The sequence below is a fragment of the Chaetodon auriga genome, chromosome 12, assembly GCF_051107435.1.
Source record: "Chaetodon auriga isolate fChaAug3 chromosome 12, fChaAug3.hap1, whole genome shotgun sequence".
Taxonomy (NCBI): domain Eukaryota; kingdom Metazoa; phylum Chordata; class Actinopteri; order Chaetodontiformes; family Chaetodontidae; genus Chaetodon; species Chaetodon auriga.
The window spans coordinates 26,002,501-26,026,533 of record NC_135085.1 but is presented as its reverse complement, the minus strand read 5'-3'; the positions used below and the strand labels follow the sequence as shown (position 1 = coordinate 26,026,533).

The window sequence follows — 24,033 nt, the reverse complement described above, 5'->3', positions numbered from 1 at the left end:
TGACTGAGTCTGAGGTCATCTGGTGGACAGGCGGAGAATGACGACGACTGGAGAGCCTTTGGAGGTGAGAATGTGGCAGAAAGGAAGGACGGAGAGGCAGAAGAGGACTGAGGGAGATGAAATTCAGCCGAGATCACAGACAAGTTCTGACGCTTTAATTTGTCATTTCTTCATTATGATGTGTTTCCTCCTGATGATGAAGCTCTTACTCTATTAATTAGGTACATGAAGACATGCTGACTCCATCTCATGTCTTGTTTTTTTATATGTTTTATTTTTTCTCTAAGATAATCATAATTTGAATGAATTCTATAATTCCTAACTTTTGTTTTTGAGGCTTTTGTTGGCAGGATTTGTCTTCCATAACCTCACTGAGCGCTTCATACAGAAATGTCAAATCAATAAATATTATTAAAGTGATGAATAATGAGAATAAAACATGCTGTCAATCATAAAAAAGTGCTGCAGGCTTTATTAAAAAGCAGTAACAATACATAGAAATATTTCTGCTGGTCGGCCACATGAAGGACTCAGAACAATAATAAAAAATGATGTATGTACAGTTATAAATAGATCATCTTTACATTGACATACATCACATCATCTTCAGGAACATAAACACATAAAGTATATTTTCAAACGCACAGTATCCATCCTCTCATCAGGTACCAGTTTATTTTCACACTGAACAACCCGTCGTCGCTCACATGATGCTGAACGTTCATTTAACAAAAAACAAAACTTTGGTCTTAATGTGAATTCATTCAATCTCTATTAAAATGTTAGTCAGGAAGTCTGGAGACAACAAATGTCCAACAAACAGTCTGTGATACCAGTGGCTGTTTACCAGGTAAAGGGGATTCAATCAAGATACAGTCCAGGTGCATTATGGGAAATGTTGGATTTGAAGTATAAGCGTTTTTTGGGGGGTTAAATGTCAGGATATCTCCACCTCTGCTGCTCTGACACACTGAAGCCTGTATCGTCATGTGACTTAAGGACCAGTGAAATACTGAGCATCATTTATCGTTCATTCCTCCTTTCCTCTAAGATGCTGGTTGTTTCTCTTCTTTTCTTCGACTGTGCTCTCATTTAAGTACCAGCAGGACCCATCAAGGATTTGTCAATTCACCAGTGAAATGGCTGGAAGTCACAGACTGAGTTAAAAACAGCTGAAGACTGAAGCTCAGCAGCTCATCTGACAGTTATGAATTATAGCTTCAGTTTGTTATTCACCCTTTCTTTCATCTTTAGCACTTTAAGGATGGTATGAATAAAGTTTTTCAAGGATTAACACGTAGTTTTTTCAGAATAACATATTGTTGTGATCATTAATTTTACCAACAGGCCGAGCAGTCAAAATCTCACTCCGATCAAACCACTAACGTAGATTTTCGCTGAAATGGGAGGACTCTCATTGGGATCTGGACTCAGTGAAACCAGAACTCGGCAGCTGGTGCTGTCACATGTCTCTCGGCTGTCCTCAGGGCTCCTCAATGGGCGGGCTGTTGAAGCAGCCGTTGGGGACGGCCTTCAGGATGTCCTCCAGGTTCGCGATGTCTCCCAGGATGGTGTCGATGTCCAGGTTGATGCCGGTCAGCCGGCGTCGCTGGGCGGCCTCCCGCTCCTCCATGTCCCTGAGCCGAGGCCTCAGCTGACCGTCCACGTCTCTCTGAGCGCCGGCCAGAGAGTCCTCCAGCTGCTTCAGACGCTTTTCGTCCACAACACCGGACTGGTCTGAGGAGAACAATGAGAACATCCCAGAGATTAGAAAGAAGCTAGAAACTGGTCCAGCATATGTCTCTGCAGCTGTTTGACATGTCCTGTAAATGTGACGTCCAGATCTTGAGCTGACGTTGATGATCAGCAGTGGGATTATTAGAGCTGTTCAGCTGAGAGCTAAATGCTAACATACTCCATGGCAGCAGGGGCATTTGATCCATTTAGCATAATAAAAATACTGATAGCAGCTTTAATGACTTCATCAAATATCAGCACATTCCAAAAAAACACAACCAAACCATCTTCGGCGTTCTGATCCGAGGTGATCTCCTCTGTGGAAACCTCCCGGCTGTAAGATGCAGCAGCAACTCAGCAGCGCTGCTGGTTTCTGCTCTAACATCTGAAACGTTTACTCACTCATGTTGGCCAGCAGAGCGTTGATGTCTCTCAGTGCTTGTCCCACAGCGCTTCTGGTCTGTTTGGCATTGTTCAAAGCTGCAGCAGATCCAACAGCCGCCTGCAGAGGAAACATCACACAGCAACACACTGAGAACTGCAGACTGAAACTAATGATCCTTTTCATTCTGGATCAATCTGCTGATCATTTCCTCCATCGATCGATCGATCGTTTGCTTTGGAAACATTGTGAAAATAGTGAGAAATGTGGTGACAATGAGCCCAAAGTGACACCTTCACTATGTTTGTTTGGTCCAAACAGTCCAAAGCTCCACATGATCCAAACACATTCAGATCATTGAGATCATTGAGAGGAAAAGCAGCAAATCAAACATGTGAGAAGATCAAACATCAATGATTCCACAGCAAAAATGACTTGATCATTAATTTGAGTTAGGAGTGGCATGAGATGGAAATGTCTAAGTACAAGTACCTCACCACTGTACTTGAGTGAATGTACTTAGTTACTTTCCACTGTCACTGTGTGGACAGCTCACCTGCTCAGCGTCAGCCTCCAGCTTCCTGGCAGCATCCAGTTCAAAGTTCAGGTCTCCGGCTGCACCGACCGCCTTCGTCCTCAGATCCTTTGCGTCCTGGTTCAGGCTAGTGGCTTCATTGACCAGACCAGCATGAGAAGGCAAAGATCCAACTGTTCCCTAAAGAATAAAGACAAACTGCCAGTCAGCACAGGGCAGGGCTCAGACACCGGAGTCAAACCGGTTTCTATGAACCGACTGATTAGTTGTTACCTCCAGACTGTTGACCATGTTCTCCAGCATGCTGATGGTTCCTAGTGCGTTGTCGTAATCATTAGACACGTCTCCCAGGAGGGACAGCGTCTCAGCGTTGTTGCTGACAGCCTGCTGGATGGTGGTGTTGATGCCGGGAAGATGCTTGATGGCAGCGTCAGCCAGAGCTCTGCTGCCGTCGATCTGCTGGTCAAACCCTGCGGAGGTAGACGAGGGGTCATGTTTAGTCTGGTTCTGTTAGCGTCAGAGCAAACAGCTGGTCTCTTCGTTCAGTCTGTTACCTTTCAGGGTGTTCAGGGCGTCGTCCAGCTCGTTGGTGTTGCTGCTGATGCGTTCCAGAGCGCCTTTGGTGTCGGCCTTTGCGACATTGACTCTGTCCAGCAGCTTGTTGAAGTCCTGCAGAGAGGAACCAGGTGGATATCACCATACATGTCAACTAAGCTAAGACCAGACGATTGAAGCTCTGCTCATCTCAGAACGTTCCAGCAATTTATCAAACATCTCTTGTTTCCATTTGACAAAAAATAGACATTTTTTATTCTACCTGATTCATGTTTTGTGTTTATTATTGTGTAATTTTGCTGTTTTTTTTACATTTCCACATTTACATGTTATGGTTTGCCCACCTGAAGCATCAGAACAAAATTCACCTGCATGTTCTCATCAAACCGTGTTGACGACCTGCAGAACGAGCTGCTGTACCTGTGGCTGAAAAGCCAACTGCTAACACGCTAGCTACAAATACCTCAAAACTGTACTTAAGTACAGTAATTTAATAGCTGAAATGAAGGTGAGCTCTCTAAAAAGAACAAATGTAGTGCTGATTCGTCGTTGTAGCACTTTTCTGTTTCAAGTGAAATTTAAATGTCTGACTGGATTTCCATAATTCTTCAGTACCTGTTGGGCGGCCTTGCCCTTGGCCAGCAGGTCCTGAGTGGCGGCCATGTCTCGCTGCACGCCGTTCTGCAGCGCCTCAAAGCCTGGGATGTCTCTGTCCACCTTTTCCTTCAGATCACCCAGCCTGGAAACCATGGCGTCCACCCCCTCCTGAGCATGATGGGAAAACACGGGGGCTAAGAGACTCGATATAATAACCACTCACTCATGAATGTTTCCTGGAGTCGGGTGAACTAAACATTTTGACCCCAAACAGCAGCGCTTACCTTCAGAGATGATGGGATGCCTCGCTCCATGTTGGCGATGTCTTTCAGCATCCCATCTGCCATTTTGGTCTCGTCTTTGGCCTCACCGCTCAGCCGGATCGCCTGGTTCTCCAGGCCCTTCACCTGGGCTGAGGTCTGATCATACCTGAACACACACGGGCATCATTAGTTCAGAGTATCGACACAGATTTACCAGGCTATCGTCCCATTGGTCTCCTGGATATGCTACCAGGTTGCCTGATGGTCATCCATTAGGAATGCTTCACCTGCCTTCCTGACACCAGGTTTTCCCTGAACTCTGAATGGTCTCAGCTTATAGAGAAGCTCAGACTGACAGAAGTGACTCACATGGTTTTCAGATCTCCGATCAGCTCTTTGACTTTGTTCTCTTTGTTCATCAGACTCCGGACCAGAGCCAGACTCTTCTGAGAGTCGCTCAGAGCGTCGGCGGCGCTTCGCTCCACAGCATCAGCCGTCGTCTGATGTCTGCAGGACGGACAGGACATACTGACGTCAGTGAACACACAAACATCTAGCCTGGTGTATGGATCCATAAAATGAACACGATGGACTTACTCATCAGCCAGCCTGCCAGCTGTCTGCACCAAAGAGGACAGGAAGTTTGAACCCACAGGAGCATCTCCAAGAGGAAACTCCTGATAGGAAGGAAGAGACAAAGCAGGTTTTAGATGAAAGTGGACCTGTCAATCATACGACCATCATCATATTCACATCATTTTATAAGTTTAGAATGTTTTCTGTTCTATCATCCAAGTGTTAGGATAATAAACTGTGACCTCTGAATTCCAGATTTGACGCTGACTGTATGTTAATAACGAGGACCTCGCGGCATTATGGACTCAGGCTCATATCTCAAGTCTTACAGCTGATCTGAGGTCGGTCCTGGCGTTGTCCAGTTTGCGTTTCATTTCCTCCATCAGAGTCTGAACCTCCTCCACCTTTGTCTTGTACGTCTGCTGTTGTTGTTTGATGTCGTCTGCAGCATCAGCGATGTTTTGGATGTCCTGCTCCTCAGACAGCTGACTCCTGCTGATAGATGACAGGCGACCCTGTAGGCTCTTCTCCAATCCTATTGGACACAGGAGGTGTGACATCATGAGTATCATCATTACTAGTCGTTTTGTCATCATACGTGGAATTGAAGATGATTGAAAATCTGATCTTAACATGTTCAGCGTGACTGAAGTGTTGTCTGACCTGCGAGCAGCTCGGTGTTGGCCTGCAGGTCGTCCACCAGCTCCTCTGTGGCTCTGAGAGCGGCCTCCATCTCAGCGCTGTTGGCAGGCTTCAAACCTCCATCCATGTCTGAAAACAGAGTCTCCAGCTCCTTCAGTTTGGCAGCATAAGCCTCCACCTAAAATACAGAGTTCAAGAAGCTAATAGACAACTGTGGCAGCATTAGAGGCTACAGTCCTGCTAACAACTCTGTGAGACCCTATTCAGACACGGCGCTGCTTTCAGCTAAATGCTAACATCAACATGTGAACATAATGCTAGCATACTGATGTTTAGCCTTTATAATGTTTACCATATTCACCTCTTAGTTGAGCATGTTAGCATGCACACAAATGAACGCATTTGAAATCATTTTTATCATTGATTGTAAATATCGACATTTCATAGTGTTTAAGCTCACCACAAACTCACTTTGATCAAAGTTGAACTAAACCAGAGTTCATGTTCACAGAGTGTCTTCATGCAGGTCAACAGGACATGAAGTGCTCACAGCTTACCTTTGACTTGATGGGGCTGAAGCAGGCGGGACAGTTGGACCGTTGGCATCTCAGACCCTCAAAACCAGGTCTGCACCGGCAGCGACCCAAATCATCACACTGTCTGGACTCAGAGCCCTGAATGTCACAGTTGCATGCTGGTCCACAAAATGAGAGAGGAAACAGCTGTTCATAACATTTCACATTTTAACTTGATAATCATTAAAAGATGAATTGATTTTTACTATCAACAAGGTGTCATGGTTCTTCTAAGTGCTTTCCAAAGGAACTGGATATGTTTGAGGTTCTAGGAGACGTTTCTCGTCTCATCCAAAACACTTCTTCAGTTCTAACACTAACTCTAAGCATCAAACAGCATCATGCCGGGCGCGTCCTGACGTCATGTCCTTACGTTTGCAGGCGTCGGTGGCTCGGCTGTGGTAGAAACCTGCCACGCAGTCCTCACAGCTCCGACCCTTTGTGTTGTTCACACACTTCAGACATTCACCACTGCTGCGATGGCAGCTTCCCGCCACACTGATGTCAATGTGACCGTTACATTTGCAGGGTCTGCAGGGTCGCTGCACACCGGCGGATCCTGCAGGGTCACCATAAAAACCCTCCTGACAGACATCACAGCGAGGACCTGAGGGGACAAAGACATTGTTGATATGTTGATACCAGTCATGTGAGGACATTTTAGGGATGATTGCTGATTGATTACTGAACCTTTCCAAGTAGCTTAAATGCTGAGGAGTGGAGGCCAATGTACCTGTGCTTCCAGTTGGGCAGCGATCACAACGGGGCTCCAGTGATCCAGCAGGCAGCGAGCAGGACACTCCGTCCGCACAGGGACACTTTGCGCAGGTGCGAGGCTGCCAGGGGTCGCGGTAAAACCCCTCAGAGCAGCTCAGCTCTCCGGTGGTCTCGTCAGCAGAGTAGCAGTCTCCGGTCTGCGGGTCGCAGCTGCCCCCCCTGCAGCTGCAGGGTTCGCAGGGGCTGAAGGCTCCGTCTGCAGGGCCCCTGCGCCTGAATCCAGCTGAGCAGCGCTCACAGAAGTCGCCCTCATACCCCGGAGGGCAGCTGCAGGTCTGGACCCAGCGGGCCGGGACTCCGTCTCCACGCCGTGCCGACACCAGCTGCACATTGTCAAGGTAACCGCGTCCTAAAAAGACCAGAGTTCATCAAGATCAGCCATGTGTGAGCTGTGTCTGCTGAAGAAAAGCTTCTTAGACAAGACCAAGGATGCATTTCATGGAGGAACTTATGTTTAGAGTTCTGTGAATGGGGCTAGAAGGACATCAGGAAAAGAGAAGGAACTGTGGAGGAAGGGAGTTTAAAAGAATGGAAGTGAAAGGAAGATCACCATTTTCTCCAAACGCTGCTCGGATCCTGATGGCGGTGAGGTTCTGCAGGAGCGTCTGGAACTGGAAGGAGGAGATCTGAGGCCTCCACCTGCTGCCAGGCTGCTCGTCCAGTCTGTTCAACACACAGAAGACACGATTTACACCTTTCAACACCGACTGAGACCTTCAGCTGCTCTTACTGTCCCAGAGGTGGTCAGGCGGGATCCTTGTCAGACCTGAGTACACCTCAATGACGCTGTGAGACAATTTCTATACAGAGTCAGCAATACATTGTTCAGATTAGACCAGAGTTAGTGAGGACGTCAGGACGTCCTCCAGCGTCGTCTTACGCAATGTGCTGAAAACCTGATGTGTTTTGGTTTTATTTCCTGATTTCCTTTATATCAGCGTGATTCTTACGGTCTTATGCCACCATCTCATGCTTTGTCAGAGAATAAGCCCTGAACGTGCATCGCGGTGTCTGAGCCTGTCAAAAAGTGCAAAGAAAAGTATGACAAACCACCTCTCGAAGCTATTTTTAGGAATGCACCAAGTGGGTGTACCATTCCTTTCTAAGTTGCCTCAGGTGAGTCGGGTATACCTGCGTGCATTTTTAGAATTCAGTGTGGCTGAATCTGAGGAGCAGTCAGGTGTTACTCTCACAAGTGTTTTTGCACAACAAGTTAAATATTGTTGGATTTATGTGAGAGCTTTATGGAGCAAACACTGTTTCGTCACTGTTGTTGCGTCTTCAGCTTCACTCATGCAGTAAATCCCAAATCAACAGAGTCTCAGCAGATTCTTTCTGCCAGAGAAGGTTTGTTTGTACTTGCTCTGATTACCGGATTCCTCAAGTCTGCCTGAAAAGAATGTTCACGCTGTCGTGAAAAAAATACTCAAGTGGCACCAAGAGAGAGGTCAAAGCCTGGAAGTCACATCTGAACCACCAGAATCCAGTCCACATGGGTCCACTTGACCTGGTGTGGTCCATCACTTGACTGAATAATACCTTTGTATGAACACTGACTGTGACAGGTGATCTGTCTGCAGGTTGATTTTCACACCTGAAGCTGTACTTGATCTTCTGTCCACAGGGGACGATGGACCGCAGGTCACCCAGCGAGGCGGCGACTCGTAGACCGCCACCTTCCAGGATCACGTCATTGGTGGACGGGTGGCGGACGCCACGGTCCAAACGCAACGAGAAGGAGAAGTTCTGGCCATAACTCAGCAAGTGATTCCCCAGGTAAGGAGCTGCAGGAGAGGAGAGACACACAAAGTCAGGAAGGAGGAGAGGAGAGAAGGAAACAAGAGGAGGGAGGGAATGGAAAGGAGATGTCCAAAGAGGAGAGGAGAGGAGACAAGGATGTGAAAGGGGGAAAGGAAAAGTGGTGAAATTAGGGGGAAGACAGGACAAGAGAGGAGGAGAAAGGGGAAAGGAAAGGAAAGGCAAAAAGGACGCGCGATAGGAAAGGAAACACAGAAAAGGAAAGGACAAGTCGGAGATGAGCAAGAAGAGGGAGGAAGATAAGAGAAATGAAGGGAGGAGATCTGAAGGGAGAAGGAGGAAGCTGGACAACAGCGTCAGGCATGAAAGAAAGAAAAGGATCAGAGGATAGAGAGATAAAGGAGGCGGGTCTTGTCCTCACCTGGGGCAGACAGGTAAACCGGCAGGCTGCTTTTGGAGATCACCTCCAGGTCCTGGTGTTTTGGTGACCAGCGGAAGTGAACATCCTCGGGGGCGACGCTCTGCGCTGTCGTTGTCTTCCAGCCCTCCGGACCTGAAAACACAGCACAGGCTGTCACATCACATCTGGAGCTTTTATTCTGAAACCGAACCACTGTTAACGTCTGAAACTGTCGGGGGTCTTTTATTGTGAAAGGTTACCATCGGTGAAGGTGGAGGTGATGCTGTGGACGGAGTAACCAGACTGTGGAGAACAGCTGCTGCTGTGGCCAAAACAGAAACACGGCTGAGCCGAACTCCCAGAATCCTCTCTGAGCTGACGTCTGAAAAACACAAGCAACAGGAAATTAGACCTGAAACTGCCCAAGAAAATACAGGAGAAGAAGAATTCTGTCAACGATACATTTTTAAAAAACATTTTCTGCAACTTAACTTTTCTATTTTTTGGTCCTTTTCAAAACTTGAAAGGAGTTAAAGTTTAAAATAGAAACGTTGAGAGAAATTTAGACAAAGATTAAATTTAATCACTGAAAAAAGATGCAGCAGAAGTACAAGAACAAAGAGTTGAAGTGCTTCAACTGAAAGGAGTTGAAGTGTCTGTTATAACAAAAGCACCAAAACATGAAGCGGCAGTTGTAATTTAAGCAGCGGCAGGAGATGAAATGTCGTGGATGTGAAAGCAGAACGCATCAGCAGAAGGTTACGTGCTGAAAGGAGATGAAGTGTCAGTTAAGGTGTAAGACAGACGCTGGAGAGCCAGTTACACCAGGAGAAGTTTAAGAGTCAGATCAAAGAGTCCTTGAGGAGCAGGCGTCAGCTCAAGTGTCATTTGAAGCTCGAGTGCTTCCAGTAAAAAGACGCTGAGGTAAATTTCTTCACCTTTGCGAGCAGCCGTTCGGTCCGATCGGTCCATCTGGGCAGCGGTCGCATTTTTCTCCTGTGACGCCTTCCTTGCAGCTGCAGCGCCCCCTGCTGTCACACGTGGCGCTGACAGAACCTGGAGAGAACACACGGGTCGAGAAGTCCGACATTACAGAGGAAACTGAACGGGTTCTCAGAGCATCGGGGGCGTCGTAAGGAAGGACGCTTGTGGTTTCTCACCTGTGGGGTTGCAGCGGCAGCGTGTGCAGCTCAGTCCCGCCCCCTCCAGGTAGAAGCCGGCCTTGCAGCGCTCGCAGTGTCGGCCCTCGGTGTTTCCCTGACAGTCGATGCAGTGCAGACCCCAGGAGTCCCGAAGGCAGTACCGAGATCTGCCATTGCAGTCGCAACGCAGTATCGCTGCAGGAGGAGACAGGAAGTAAAAGTTTGATAACCGTTCCTCTTTCGAGTATCCTGCTGTCTTGTATCTCTCTTATTTCCTTCATTTAGTCTTTTTGTAAAGCACCTCTCTGTCTAAATCCCTGCCAGCGCCCCCTAGAGGGTGTGTGTGCTTTACAGCCATGACAAAATCTGTCCACAGAACAAACAGCTGACTGGTGATTCGTCTCTGCTTCGAGTTTTAACTTCAGGAATGGAGCTAAAAGTGTAAAGCTCAGCCTGTCACGAGGGTGGCGCTAGAGGACAGGTGATGGCTCATCCTCCTGGGAACAGGAATGAAATGAAAACTGCCCATTAAATTTGGATTTTCTGGTGGTGTTGAAGGAAACCTTTCGGGCTCGTCCTCTGGGGAGCAGAGCAGTGGATTTAATGGAAGTCTAAACAGCGTTGAACAGACTGACTGCTGAGCTTCAACCTGCATTAGAAATGTTTACAGAGTGACAAGCGTCTCATATGTTCTGTGGTTTGTTCAGAGATCCCAGAGAGAGTTGCACCTCCCAGCCTGAAGCCTGCAGACAAATCATCATCGTCCGCAGAGTCCCGCCCAGAGCGGCGACGCCTCGTCTGAGGGAACGAGCCGCCGTCCGCCTGCAGAGAGTCGACCCAGCGGGGAGGCAGCGCTGCGTTAAAGCTCCTATTTCAGCTCTGACACTTTCAACAGGCTGCTGCTTGTTACGGTGCGAGCAAAGAGGGAACATTTCATACCCTGAAACAGTCTTTAGTGGTGAAGTTACGTAATGACACGTGACCAAAAATGAGAGTTTGAGGGTGAAAAGAAGCAGGGATCTTCACTCTGCAGAGGCAGCCTGATGGAGGCTTTTCACACATATCACATTTTACTTTTCAGCTCAGCCCAGTGAAATTCTTTTCCTCACAATGATGTGGCGCCGCAGGCTTTGAGACGTACCGACCACATCATTACTGTGGCTCATTAGCTAACCAGGAGCTGCTATTGGTTTGGCACGACAGTCAAAGTAGTTTAGGTCTATCAGGTTAGCTGGCAAGCTACCAGCTACCAGCTAACAGTACGCTGGCTGCTAACTGGACAATAAGTTTATTCAGGAGATGCATTTGTTGAAAAGTTTTCTCTTTCATTTTACTGCAACAATTAGAAAACCATTATATGACTAACGAACAACAGAAGATAAGATAAGATAAGATAAGATAAGATAAGATAAGATAAGATAAGATGAAACCTCCCACACCGGGGAAACAGAGCAGTGTGTTAGAGGACCAGTCAACCTCTGAGGAGACGTCAGACTGTGACTTTGAGTCATTTTCAGGTATTTTGCGGACATGAAGTGAAGAAGAGCAGCTTCTTCCAAAAAGCTTCAGTTTGGATCCTGATGCGGTGAAACGTGTTTGAGTGACGGCGCCTTGTTCCTCCACTCCAGTGAAGGTGAGGCGAGTCGGAGGTGCGTCTGTTTGCTCCTCTGTCTCAGCCTCTGGTTCAGACTCGGCCCCTGTGGTCCAGAGGACGTCGGTGAGCGACGGGCCGTGACTCACTGTGATAACAGTGAATGTTCATGTGAGCGCCGCCGGCAGAGATGAGCTCAGCTGTTGTGGCTGTTATAGGACAGTTTCCAACACGAGTCTGTCTGAGAGGATTCCTCCCTGAACACACAGCAACACGATGCACCTGGAGAGCTCAGAAACACCTTTCTGCCATCACAGGCCGCTGATGGACCAGACTGAGAGAAGGAATTCAAAGCTAACGTTTGTCTCCCCTCGTCCACAGCTCATAGAACCGATGACACTTTTTAGTATTTCTGGGTTTTTTTGTTTGTTTTGCTGACATAAGGTCCACTTTCCGTGTTTTAGCAGAACTTTCGACCACATGTGACGAAGCACGCTGCTGCTGAAAGTTCTGGAAAAAGCTCGTAAGAGGTTCTTTTTATCAGCTCTCAGCGTGAGAAGGTATAAAGCGACATGCAGGTAAAGGAACACCTGAGTTTGACTCCACGTGTTTTATTTCTTCCTCATGCTCTCGTATTCAGGTTATTTCTGCCACCTTGAAGCTCAGAGTTTCTGTGTTCAGGTAAACTGAAGAGCTGCAGGAAGTCGTGGAATCTTCTCGTCGGTGAGACGTAGATATTTAATTTTCTTCGTGCCGTCAGTCAACTGCGCTGAAAACACATCATTAAAAGTGGGATAATAACTTCCCGCCCTGAGGGGGGAGGCAGCTCCCATCTGACGGCCCGGGCTCAGGCCTCACCCACCGGCCTCACCCATCGGCGCCTCCCTTTCCAGCCGAGCTGCAGGGATGTCTTTGTGGATTCATGTGTGAAGCTCTTTCTGCCAGTGATCAGACAGATCAGCTCGTGCTTTTGTCTCGTTCTCGTTCATTTCAGCTTCTTGGTGTTTTTACTTTGTATTTTTAATGTGCTCCATCAGTCAAACATGGAACTTCATCTCAACTGGAGTTTTGACTGACTGTTCCAGAGTTTTCCCTTAGAAAGTTTTCTGATCTCATCACTCTGACTGACTGTTGAGTTTGTTTGGCTCGGTCTTGAATCAATGTCTCATAATTCTGACTGAAACCTCACCTCTTGTTACCTCATCACTGCGACTGATGAAGAGTCTCATTTTTCTTCCTCACATTTAATCTTTTTTCTCCTCCTGGCAGAGAGGAGCTTCTGTACTCCTGTAGTTCACCTGCTGAGCTGCTTTTTTGTCGTTATCTGTTATTGTTAATGAAGTTTTCGTTTCCACAGAGACGAAGTCATTCACCACTAATCACCATTTACTCGTCATGACTGCTGGAGACTTTTCCTCCGTTTCCACTGATTTCCTGACGCTCAGATCTTTAAACTGCAGACTTTGACAGACTTTGAGTTCCATCACCTGATGTGGAAACGGGTTTACAGTAACGTGTATGAAACCAGCTTGAGTGTGTTTGTCATCCGTAGATTTTGTATTTTGTGTGCAGCCTTTGTTCCTGTCTGAATGTGGTTCCCGTCACCGCCCTGATCTCAAGAGTTGATAAAGATTTCTGCTCTCAGACGTTTCAAATCAAGCTAAGAACAGGACGGACGGAGTTAAAGCAGCTTATTTTCAACACGCGGACGGAAATAAGAAAAACTGCTCAGACGGCGTCAGACTGATTCTGCCGCCGTGTTCTTCTTCTGGGCTCTTTACGTCCTGCGTTTGCACTTCCTCACATTGATTCAACTGATCATATTGACTCTTTAGCACATTAATCGGCCGCCCGTAAAGGCCTCTGTAGAGAATGCACACGTCTCAGAGCTGCTCGTTTGGCAGCTGCTCTCTGCTTCATGTTAAACTGCATCTCGTTGTGCTCGTTCTCACTGTGTTCAGACGTTACTGATGAAGTTAAATGATGCTCAGTTCTCAGCAGTGATGAAACGCACACACAGTTTGTAGTAAACCATGTAAAAACATCAGAATGGTCCTTTAACGCTCACTTTAAGCTTATTCCCTTCATTTTCAGATTCTTCTTTCTTTTGGAGGAACGTTTTTAGTGAAACATTTGACATTGAACGTTTGAATGTCAGAAGATTTCCTGGATGTTACTGAACATTTCATGAGGATGAATAGTTTCTACCACAGAGGAACAACCAGAAGCAAAGACTCTTCATCAGGGCAAACAGAGGAGGACACATGACATTCACAGGTTAACTTTAGCTTATGAGGGATAAAACTCTGTTTGTCTGTAAACTTCTTTAATCGTGACATAATACATTTATGGAGGAGCTTAAGGCGCATCATTAAGGGATTTTTCTGCCTGCCGGGATCTGACACAGTAAGAACTGTGAAAAACTCTGATTTAAACCTGAAACAGAAGCTGAAGCTCAGCTCGTCAGTGAGCTGTTTGTACTCTGTGAAGAGCAAAGTGTAAAGGTCCCAGCTGATATCTGAGCGTGCAGGAGAGTTTAAAGATGCTGAGACAAACGACAGAGTCACAGCAGAGGGTACTTACAGTAATATGTGTAGGTCGCCTGGACGGCACAAACCGCAGCCAAAACCCCGCAGAGGGAAATCCAGCCGCTCTTCATCATGTGTGAATCCAGAAAGTCAGATCAGTATCAAATCTCCTCAGAAGTGCAGGAAAAAGTCCTCCAGCTGCCCAAAGCGTCGGCTTTTATGTCCTCTCCTGCTGCAGGTCTGAACAGGCTGCACATACTGAGCCACACTTACTCACAGTGATTCACAGAGTCCACACACACACACACACACACACACACACACAGGCAGAGGGTATGACTGACTGACTGACTGACGTGTGTGTGTGTGTGTGTGTGTGTGTGTGTGTGTGTGTGTGTGTGTGTGCTGGGACAGACCGGGGCGTTGTTCTGGACGTTTCCTGGGATTCTTCCATCACATTTACATTTTCATGACACAAAGACGTTTCACAAGACAGAACAGGACGAACGGTATCGTCGTGGACGTGAAGTCAATTCAAGCTCTGTTCCACAAATGGAAAACATTCTAAATATATGTGATTGAGTCTGATGTTGAATGAAGTCCAGACTGAAGTGGCTGAAAGCACCAAGAAAACATCATCATAAAACTTTATGAAATACAGGCTCTTATCTTTCAGCGGTGTCATAAAGCATTAAAAGTCCTCATAAACCATCCTGACTAAAACATTATGAAGCAACTTTAGAGGTGCTAGTCAGGACAGAGCCACGCCAACAGTTTCCCCCTGCTTCCAGTCCTCATGCTAAGCTAAGCTAAGCTAAGCACGTCCATAAAACGCAGCCAAGAGAAGACGTCCATCTGAGCATCTGGACTCTCAGAGAGGAAGAGAAGACGAGGATCCAAACATGTTGATTTAACAGCCTGAACTGAAGGTCGAGGTCCACCGGCTGAAGCTTTGGACCGTGTCACAGGGTCTTTTTATATACACAGTGGCAGAAGTACTCAGATCAAAAAGAAGTAGTAACAGTAGTACCACAGTGTAGAAACACTGAGTCACAATTAAAAGTCCCGCATTCAAAATTTTACCTGATTAAAGCACAGAAGTACTAACATGACAAAGTGAAAGTGCTCATTCTGCAGAAGGGTCCATTTCACACATCAGTTCAGATCCAGTTTCACTGGTCACACGTAGGTTAACACAGAAAGCAGGTCAGCAACAGGTCCAGGGTCAGGTGTCAGGGCGGGAGGGGCTTCATGGTGGCTGCTGTCAGTGCGACGGGGCGGAGGTCGGCTCCTCAGGAGGCCCCTGGTTTCTTGGGGACAGGCACGATGGTGGATGCCTTGAAGGAGGAGGAGACCGCGGACTGACTCAGAGAGGCTGAGGCTGTCTGTGAACACCTCAGCCAGCTGAGCAGCTCGTGTCCTGAGCGCCCGGCCGGGGACGCCGTCCGTCCGGTTCAGTTTCTGCCTCCGTGCAGGATGGAGCGGTGTCCACCTTTACAGAAGCAGGCTGGCTGAGGGGTTTTAGCAGTGTCTGAATGTGGTGTAGCACTGATCCAGGATCTGCTCTCCTCTGTCTTCGCGTCGGCTCTGCACCCTCTGATATTACAGGTGATGCGTTCATGTGTCCATCGCTTTAATGCTGCAGCTGGTGAAGATGGAGCTCGTTTTAATGATTTCATAAACTGATGTTGAGCTTGACAACTTCACCAAGAGATCAATAAAGTTCAGTCTTTATCCACAATAGTCCATCATGTTTTATTTGTTCATTATATGTCGTCGAAGTGAAAAGGAGCATAAAATTGAAATACTGAAGAAAAGTACCTCAAATAGTACTTTGGTAAGTGTACTTTGTTGCGCTCCATCACTGGATGTTTGTGTGTTGTGTCACAGAGATGCTTCAGTGTTGGTTTGCTTCTGGGTGTGAGATTCAGACTCTACCTGTGTCCACACCTGGCTAGATGCTCGGCTGCTCTGATCCATTTTAACTCCTTTTATCTGGACGTCTGTGTTACAGAGCTTAAATACGTCCAAACGTCCATCAGCTGACGGTCTGCTGGCTGCGGTGTGTTTGTTTGGTCGTCGTCTCGTCCGTGTCTCAGCGCTCGGTCACCGCCTGCGGCTGTGATTTTTCTTTTTTTTCGTCTTCCTGCTGACGATTGTCTCCATTTGTAAAGTGTATCCTGAGGCTGGAGCCAGACACACCCTGAACCTCAGACACACACACACACACTCACAGTTACTCACGCACACACACACCATGATCCGTCACACACACCCTGCCAGTACCTGGTTACACACACAAACACTTTCCCCACCACCAATCTGCACATATACACTGCTGCAGGCATTAACACGCACACACACACGCACACACACACACACACGCACACACTCGGCCACACCCGGCTCGTTCTTGTTACCTTGTCAGCACCACACCCTGAACACACACACCTTATCTTCACCTGTGTGATCGAGCTGCATTTCTCAGCTCTGAGTTCAGCTGCAGCACACACAGGAAGGCAGAAATGACAAATTCACGATGAAATGTAGATAAAATATTTCCTTTTTCTTTTTAAATGAAAAGAGATGTTCAGTGTTTAAAACAAAGAGGAGGGAATGTGAAAAATAAAAACCCAAGAAAACACTGAATTAACAACCAAAACGAGACGGAACGGAGGGCAGTGAGGCAGCTTCAGGGCGCATGTCTGCTTCTGTCTGATGCTTTACATTCATCAATATAATATGATTCATATATTCCACACGATGGAATACATTGAATTATATTGGAATATATAATGTAGAGGTAAACACGTTTGTGTGTGTCATTTGTTAAATATATATATAGAAATAAACAAATATAGAGCATGTGTGAGCCCAGAGATAAAGCAGGCTGTCCTTTAAAATGAGAAGCTGGAGTCACTCAGACTGGGTGAGTTTTCAATGCCAGTGATTGTCACCGTAACGTTTCTGTGCCAAAAACACTTCTCAAACTGTTACAGGTGTAGTGACTGCTGTGGCAGCTATCACACCTGACCCATTTATCATCTCGTCACCTCTCAGGTTATCTGGCCAGTCTTTGGGAGGATGAAGTAGTTCAAGCAGGCCGAGCTCCACCTTGAGATGTCGCATGTTAATCTGACACATCTGTAAAGTTTAATGAGACGATGCAGCTAAAATTTACATCGACGTGGAACCACAGGAAGAGAAGTGATTTATGGAGGTCTGTTTGGAAATATATACCATCAAATGATCAACTTTGTTCAACAAACTCATCAACCGACAGGCTTCTGAGTGACTGGTCTGATCGTTCACACTCCAGTCCAGTAGGGGGCGGCGCTGAGAAAACAAGCTATTTACCGCCAGCGTTCAACGACATGCAGTGGAGGAGAGGAACTGTTAGCTTGTCTGGACAGGTCGTGGGTAATAACGCTACTGTTGGTAAATACATCCGGTTACTTAATTTTATTTTTATCGTGTTGTTGGTTTCCAGCTATTAACTGTACTAAGGCATTGCAAAATTGGCGGCAGACCAAATAAGTCAATGCTAGCTAGCAAAAAGCCGACGTTAGCTTAACAAGGTCGTTATTGTAAACAGAGGTTCACTCATTGATTCAGCTGTCGTTAACTTTAGCTAACTAAGCTGAAATTCCTATCTGTGTCAAGGAAGAACAATTATGGCACGTATTTGGAAACAGGCTGCAGTGTTTAAGTGATTCCTGAGTGTATAAAAGATGTGGCATGACGCTTTAATTGAAGCTAACCTTAGCTAACGTTAGCTAACCTTAGCGTCAGTCCGAGGTTTGTTTGCTAACGAAACTAAGCCGGCGAGGAGTTAACATTAGCTGCACATGTCCCGTCGGATCTGCGATGAATGGTGAGAAAACTAATTTGACGTCCAAGAAACGCGGCCTCTTGTACCGTCATGCGTTACTGTTTATCCGGATCCACCGTGTCAATGTTCGTCTAGAACTGACTGCCAAACTCCATTGAAAAACCCTGCAAATGTAAGGCAGTAACGTTGCCATTGTCTGACAGGACATACAGCGGTTTCGGTCATCCTTTTTTTCCCGAATCCGATGGAAGATCGTAGTTATTCATAATAAAATCTTTGGCCACGACAGTGTAGTCGGATACGTTCCCTATGTTAGCGGAGCAGAAAATGTACTGATTTATAAGTGGAGTTTGGTTACGACTTCTGTCATTTGTTTCTAGGACGTCTTGCAGTAAACAATGATATTCGTCCCTTGATAGCATTTTTTTGGGAACTTGATAGGAAGGCTGTGTTCCAAATTACACACTATTTACTTTTAATACGTGATGCAGCAGCTCTTGCAGAACTGGTTATGCATACTAAATCATGTGGCGGAATTAGAAAGCAGCACAAGTAATAGTAACTGCACATGCTTAGTGTTAGAAGGCTGATCAACACATTCAGTCACTGAACCAGCAGGTTTACCAAAACACACAGCAGATCATGAAATGACACCAATAGCATCCGTTTGAAGAGTCGTGGTCTTGACTTTGAGTCGTTAACTGACAGGAGTTTTCATTTCTCAGATTAAAGCGTCGACAGAGGAGGGAGCTCCCCTGACCATCAGTCCACCATGGCGGACATCAAGAACTTCCTGTATGCCTGGTGTGGAAAAAAGAAACTGACTCCCAACTACGACATCCGAGCCGCAGGGAACAAAAACAGACAGAAGTTTATGTGTGAGGTGAGTTTTCTGTCTGCACTGAAGGTGTGTCATGTGTTTGTTCAGTTCAGGTACTTAAACACACAGCTGAAGGTCGCTCAGTATGCTTGGCTGCTTGTCTCCAGCCTGTTTTCTAACCTAAACTCTCCTCCGTGCAGGTCCGTGTTGACGGCTTCAACTACATCGGGATGGGCAACTCCACCAACAAGAAGGACGCTCAGACCAACGCCGCCAGGGACTTTGTCAACTACCTGGTCCGAATCGGGGAAATGAGCGCAGCAGAGGTCCCGGCTCTGGGGGTCAGCACACGATTCCTGTTGTTCTGTAAAAGATGAGACACACAGTGATTTAATAGCAGGTTTCAAAAGGCTCTAGAAGCTTTGACATTAAACACTCCGAGTTACAATGAGAGGGGGTTTATTCTGCAGCCGCTTCAGAGAGTTTACCTCCTGACCCTTAAACAAACCCTGCTTTTGAGTCAAAAGTGCACATGGGGCGTTTTTCATTGGTGTGTTAAATTTGGACATCGCTTGGCTGCTTTGACAGGGAGACATCATATGTTTAAGGTTTTACTTGTACGTCACCAGGCGAGCGCTCCAGACGTTGACCTGCCTGATAGAGGAGGAGAAGGAGGAGATGGTGGATTCGGAAACCTCCCTTTGAGCGGTCCTCTGCCGCCTCACCTTGTGGTCAAAGCTGAGAAAGGTATTACTGTCTCTCTGCCAGAGTCCACAGGTGCTGCAGCAGACGTGATGGGGCTTTGCTTGGTGCTCTCTGACTGTTTGTAGCCTCTTCCACACGCTGAACGCCTCCGTCCACACGTCCGTCTTCCACTTCAGTCCTGCGTTGTATTTTGGCAGCTTTGACTGTTTTTTTTCTCCTACTAAAAACTGATTATGTGTTTGTCTGTTGCTGTTAAAGAGGCCAGCTGCAGCGGGTCAGTACCAGGAGTGACTGGACTCGGTTACTCTGGAGGAGGAGGAGGAGCTCAGTGGGACCGAGGAGCCAACCTGAAGGAGTACTACGCCAAGAAAGACGAACAGGAAGCACAGGCGGTACGACACAAACTCCAGCCGACTCGCTCAATTCCAAGACTTCATTTCTAGAAAAAGTCAATGTTTTTTGTTGTGCTGGCGAACTTCCTTTATACACAGGAAACACTGAAATGCTGTTTCCTCCCTTTAGACTCTGGAGTCAGAGGAGGTGGACCTCAATGCAAATCTCCATGGTAACTGGACACTGGAGAACGCCAAGGCCCGTCTGAACCAGTTCTTCCAGAAGGAGAAAACCAGCGCTGAGTATAAATACAGCCAAGTGGGACCGGACCACAACAGGTCTGGACCAGGAAACTTTTAGACCGCAGCAAATTTCAGTACAGTGTGAGCTGACGGCAGACAGATGTTTATATGTTCACACAGACTGATTCACCTGCGTTCAGTCAGCAGTGCAGGTGGTTTGTTTTCATGATGATGCGTCATCACGACTTGTGTTTCCCATAAAATGATGTTTAATTGTAAAATGTCCAAAAAGATGGACAGTTCACTGCTGCTTCTTCAGCAGCTTCCTGTTCGTCGTGCTCAGACTTCAGGTCGACTCAGGACTCATTCAGCTCCTTTAGCTGATCTTCAGCTGCTGAAGGGTGACGAGGTTCAGGTTCAGCTGCTTATCAGTTCCATAGTTTACACAGTTTTGGATTTAAAGCGGCAGTAGTCAGAGCTGGTTTTTAAATCTGTTTCCAGTAGATGACAGAAAAGGTCACAAGGCCATTTGTGACAGTGCAATTTGATAAAATGTCAATCTGTGAAACCAAATTAAGTTTTCATGAATGATGAAAGGTGTGGAGACACGTCGCAGAGGTGACGTGTTCAGTTAACGTCCATCATCAGAGTCTTTGTTGTGGTTCTCTGTAGCACCGAGCCTGTGAGGCTCTGCAGCCTCTTAGACCAGCTGTTTCTGGGCAGGTTGGGTTGCATCGCCTTCATATTTCCTGGTGTTGATGCAGGTCACTTCTGCAGGAAAACAGCAGTTTGATCCCATTGCGCAGATCACACATGTCTGACTTCCCTCTGAGACGCAGCAGTGTGTGTGTGTGTGAAGTGAGTTGGTCTGGAGTTGAAGTCCCGTTCTCAGTGTTCAGATGTTGGTCAGGATGTTCCTGTATGTTTTTCTGCTGGACTGCTGTAAACCCAGAGGCCTCCGGAGTGTGTCGGCTACACCTGAGAGATCTCACTGCTGATGTCGTTTAAACCACGCCGAAACCAGAGCAGAGAGCAGGCTGAGAGGTGGAGCAGAGCGGGTTCAAATTTAAGAGAACGGCTCGTGAGGTGGCAGGTGTTGAATATGTGGAGTCTGAAGTGAGCGTCCTGAGGTGACGCCAGAACTCACAACCACACTGAAGGAAGACATGGGACAGCGTTTAGGTGCACTAAAGATGTCCCATGGGTGCACCTGGCAGCTCAGTGGAGTCTGGTTGTGATTTCTGGTGTCGCTGTTCACCGCAGGGCAGAGAGCAGCCGGAGATACCAGAGTCAGAGCTGTTCATGGGTGTTTTTTAATCCCAAGTCCGGCAGAAAAACATACAGGCTTCCTCCTGAGAACCCAGCAGGTGAGTTTATCGCTTCACTGTCCTTTGTGGGATATTTCTGCCTTTATTTTGAAAAGCAAGTGAAGCTGTGATGTTTGTGTTTGTGTCTGCAGGAGCTTCATCGCGGAGATGCAGCTGTTTGTGAGACAGCTCGGCAGACGTAAGAGACATTTCTTCTCAGCGCCTCCTCGCCGTTGGTTGAATGTGATTTGTAGAATGTATTTGCGCCATTTACGTCCATGCTTGCTGGCAGTCTTCTTCACGGCCTTCTTCCCGGCTCATTTTCTGAGTTTCTTGCTGTATTAGCGCCACCAGGTGTTAACGTCGGTTCAAAGGTCACAGCAGTTTGTGCTCCGTCTGTTCCGCAGGGATCACGGCTCGAGAGCACGGCTCCAACAAGAAGCTGGCGGCTCAGTCGTGTGCGCTGTCTCTAGTCCGACAGCTGTACCACCTGGGAGTTATCGAGGCGTATTCAGGAGTCACCAAGAAGAAGGAGGGAGAAGCTGTACGTCAGCAGATCTGCAGCATCATTCATACGTTTAGCTGAGATCTGCTGAGTGTGTGTTTGTGTGTCACGCTGCTGTTGTGTGTTTTGTGTCCAGCTGGAGGCCTTCGAGGTCAGCGTGTCTCCAGACCTGCAGCAGCAGTTGGCTAGTTTCATCCAGGAGCTTGGAGTCCACATCCCCTCACCTGTGAGTCACCTGAAACTGACCACGGGTCAGTGTGTTGATGTGTCTCGTGGAGTTAACGCCCCACAGCCTGGACTCTGATTTAACGCTGTGCATGACTTTGTCTGTCCCGTCCAGCCTGCAGACCCCAGCAGCTCGGTGTCTCTGGTTCAGGGGAAGATGGCGACGTTTGAGCCGTCACAGCGCCAAAGCGGAGCCGGCGTCGTGCCCTGGTCGCCTCCGCAGGTCAACTGGAACCCCTGGACGAGCAGCAACATCGACGAGGGACCGCTGGCCTTCGTGAGTCTTTGGTTTTTAACAGAAACACCTGGAGAGGCTGGCAAACAGGAGCTCTTTGATTTGTTACCAGTTAATTGATATTTATTTATTACTTGTTAATAGATCATGATGGCTGGTTTACCTGCAGATAACTTTCCCTGGGTGGCAGAGGCTGGACAACGTGTCCCTAAGTGAAAATAATCATGATTTGACAGATAAAAGTGTCTGTGGGGAGTTAAATTTTAGACCAAGCTGGAACAGAATCAACATAAAAAGCTCTTTCTGTGCATATTTTACAAACAAAAGGACAGAGAGCCTGACGGGAAGGCGAAGACAGAACAATGAAGGAAAAGAGTCCAGTAAAAGTGAATCCAGAGCAGCCTGAAAACGTTTCTCCTCTCACCCAAAGGGCTTCTCCAGCTCCACCTGGTTGTGGGGAGTCCCAGGTTTTCCACCTGTGAGCGTTCGTTAATCACAGTGGTTGAAAGGCTGCCTGTGTGAACAACAGACGTGTTTGAAATCAGTTTTTAGAGAGAGAGGATGCAGCTGCTGGCTGCTCTGTAGTGACGTCACCACGTCGTACTGAGTGTTTCTCTTCTCCAGTGCACTCCGGAGCAGATCAGCGGCGACCTGCACGATGAGCTGATGTACCAGCTGGAACACGACGACAACCTGCAGAAGGTCGGAGTGCTCTCATGAAGTCCTCCTCTTGTGCATCACTCAGACGTAAATTGGAAACAGTGTGGAAAACAGAACTTCTGTGCTTCAGATCCTGTTAGACCGCGACCAGCTGCCCGTCAAACAGTTTGAGGAGGAGATCATGGCCGCCATCGACAGCAACCCTGTGGTGATCATCAGAGGAGCGACGGGCTGCGGGAAAACCACTCAGGTTCCTCAGTACATCCTGGACCGCTTCATCAAAGGCGGCACAGCGTCCGACTGCAACATCGTGGTCACCCAGGTAAGGCTCAGCACCGACTCCCAGAGCTGGCTTCACGTGCACGAGTGGAAGCCGACGATGATCGATGACTGACACAGACAGAATAACGGCCGTCTGACACGAACCCGTCAGATGTCTGCTGATGTGTGTTTTCTGCTCTCGCTCACGGTCGCTCACTTCGTTTCTCTGCAGCCCAGAAGGATCAGCGCTGTGTCGGTGGCCGAGCGGGTTGCCTATGAGAGAGCAGAGGATCTTGGGAAAAGCTGTGGCTACAGCGTCCGTTTTGAGTCCGTCCTCCCTCGACCCCACGCCAGCGTCCTCTTCTGCACCGTCGGTACGTAAACAGACTCCAGCTTCAGCTCTGGTTGGGGTGGGGGGGCAGCTAGCTGTCAGCTCGTCAGGTGACCTCAGCACGGCGTGCCCGACCCCGTGACTCCAATCATGACACAACGCCACGTATGTAGAAATGATGGCGTCCCCCAGCCGAATCAGACGTGGGTCAGACAAACTGCCTGCTGTTCACCAATCAGATGAAGTACGAGTGTCACCAGACTGATGGAGGGGCGCCGTCACTGCAGACAAACCCGTTATCTCTTCTTGGTGATGACGGTTTGGACCCTCGAGTGGTCAAGTTGAAACGGTACAGAATAAATCTGTGCCTGATCACAGCTGATCAGCACAGGTGTGACAGCGTTTACAGGTGACCACAGTTAGACTGGTGGATGGATGACGGTGTTTCAGAGCTGCCTGCAGTGTTTTCTGGAATTGTTCGGGACAGTCATTCGGCACGGCGTTTTTTGGAAACGTGCA

General features: G+C 47.6%; 2 protein-coding genes across 5 annotated transcripts in view; one reads left to right on the top strand and one right to left on the bottom strand.

Moving 5' to 3' along the window:
* Positions 1-535: 535 nt before the first annotated feature.
* Positions 536-14,219, bottom strand: lamc2 (laminin, gamma 2). The gene is made up of 21 exons (XM_076744603.1): positions 14,114-14,219; positions 9,958-10,134; positions 9,736-9,853; positions 9,058-9,179; positions 8,819-8,950; positions 8,234-8,423; positions 7,190-7,302; positions 6,596-6,988; positions 6,236-6,469; positions 5,845-5,981; positions 5,309-5,465; positions 4,975-5,180; positions 4,667-4,746; positions 4,439-4,576; positions 4,091-4,235; positions 3,825-3,974; positions 3,209-3,323; positions 2,928-3,124; positions 2,676-2,834; positions 2,140-2,239; positions 536-1,737 (listed from the first exon to the last, which is right to left on the bottom strand). The coding sequence occupies exons 1-21, from the start codon at positions 14,190-14,192 to the stop codon at positions 1,484-1,486; spliced, it is 3,396 nt and encodes a 1,131-aa protein (XP_076600718.1). The 5' UTR covers positions 14,193-14,219; the 3' UTR covers positions 536-1,483.
* Positions 14,220-17,415: 3,196 nt separating this feature from the next.
* dhx9 (DEAH (Asp-Glu-Ala-His) box helicase 9) overlaps positions 17,416-24,033 on the top strand; it is a 16,207-nt gene continuing 9,589 nt past the window's right edge. For 2 of the 4 annotated variants that reach the window (XM_076745317.1, XM_076745314.1), the window contains exons 1-13: positions 17,416-17,496; positions 18,616-18,773; positions 18,911-19,051; positions 19,340-19,457; positions 19,674-19,807; positions 19,938-20,086; positions 21,450-21,496; positions 21,705-21,841; positions 21,939-22,028; positions 22,143-22,304; positions 22,887-22,964; positions 23,053-23,244; positions 23,416-23,557. In XM_076745317.1, the coding sequence (XP_076601432.1) occupies positions 18,663-18,773; positions 18,911-19,051; positions 19,340-19,457; positions 19,674-19,807; positions 19,938-20,086; positions 21,450-21,496; positions 21,705-21,841; positions 21,939-22,028; positions 22,143-22,304; positions 22,887-22,964; positions 23,053-23,244; positions 23,416-23,557 (1,501 nt within the window). In that variant the 5' untranslated portion in view covers positions 17,416-17,496; positions 18,616-18,662. Of the gene's footprint in view, positions 17,497-17,656; positions 17,933-18,615; positions 18,774-18,910; positions 19,052-19,339; positions 19,458-19,673; positions 19,808-19,937; positions 20,087-21,449; positions 21,497-21,704; positions 21,842-21,938; positions 22,029-22,142; positions 22,305-22,886; positions 22,965-23,052; positions 23,245-23,415; positions 23,558-24,033 lie in introns of those variants that run through there. The other 2 variants (XM_076745315.1, XM_076745316.1) reach the window with 2 other exon arrangements.

What these genes read in the sequence shown, in the direction of transcription:
- lamc2 (XM_076744603.1), bottom strand. Translation starts at nt 14,192, where the DNA reads ATGATGAAGAGCGGCTGGATTTCCCTCTGCGGGGTTTTGGCTGCGGTT. An exon ending in CCGAACGGCTGCTCGCAAAG is followed by an intron (nt 9,180 to 9,735) that starts GTGAAGAAATTT and finishes TGTGTTTTTCAG; the next exon opens with ACGTCAGCTCAGAGAGGATT. An exon ending in CACCTCCACCTTCACCGATG is followed by an intron (nt 8,951 to 9,057) that starts GTAACCTTTCAC and finishes CTGTGTTTTCAG; the next exon opens with GTCCGGAGGGCTGGAAGACA.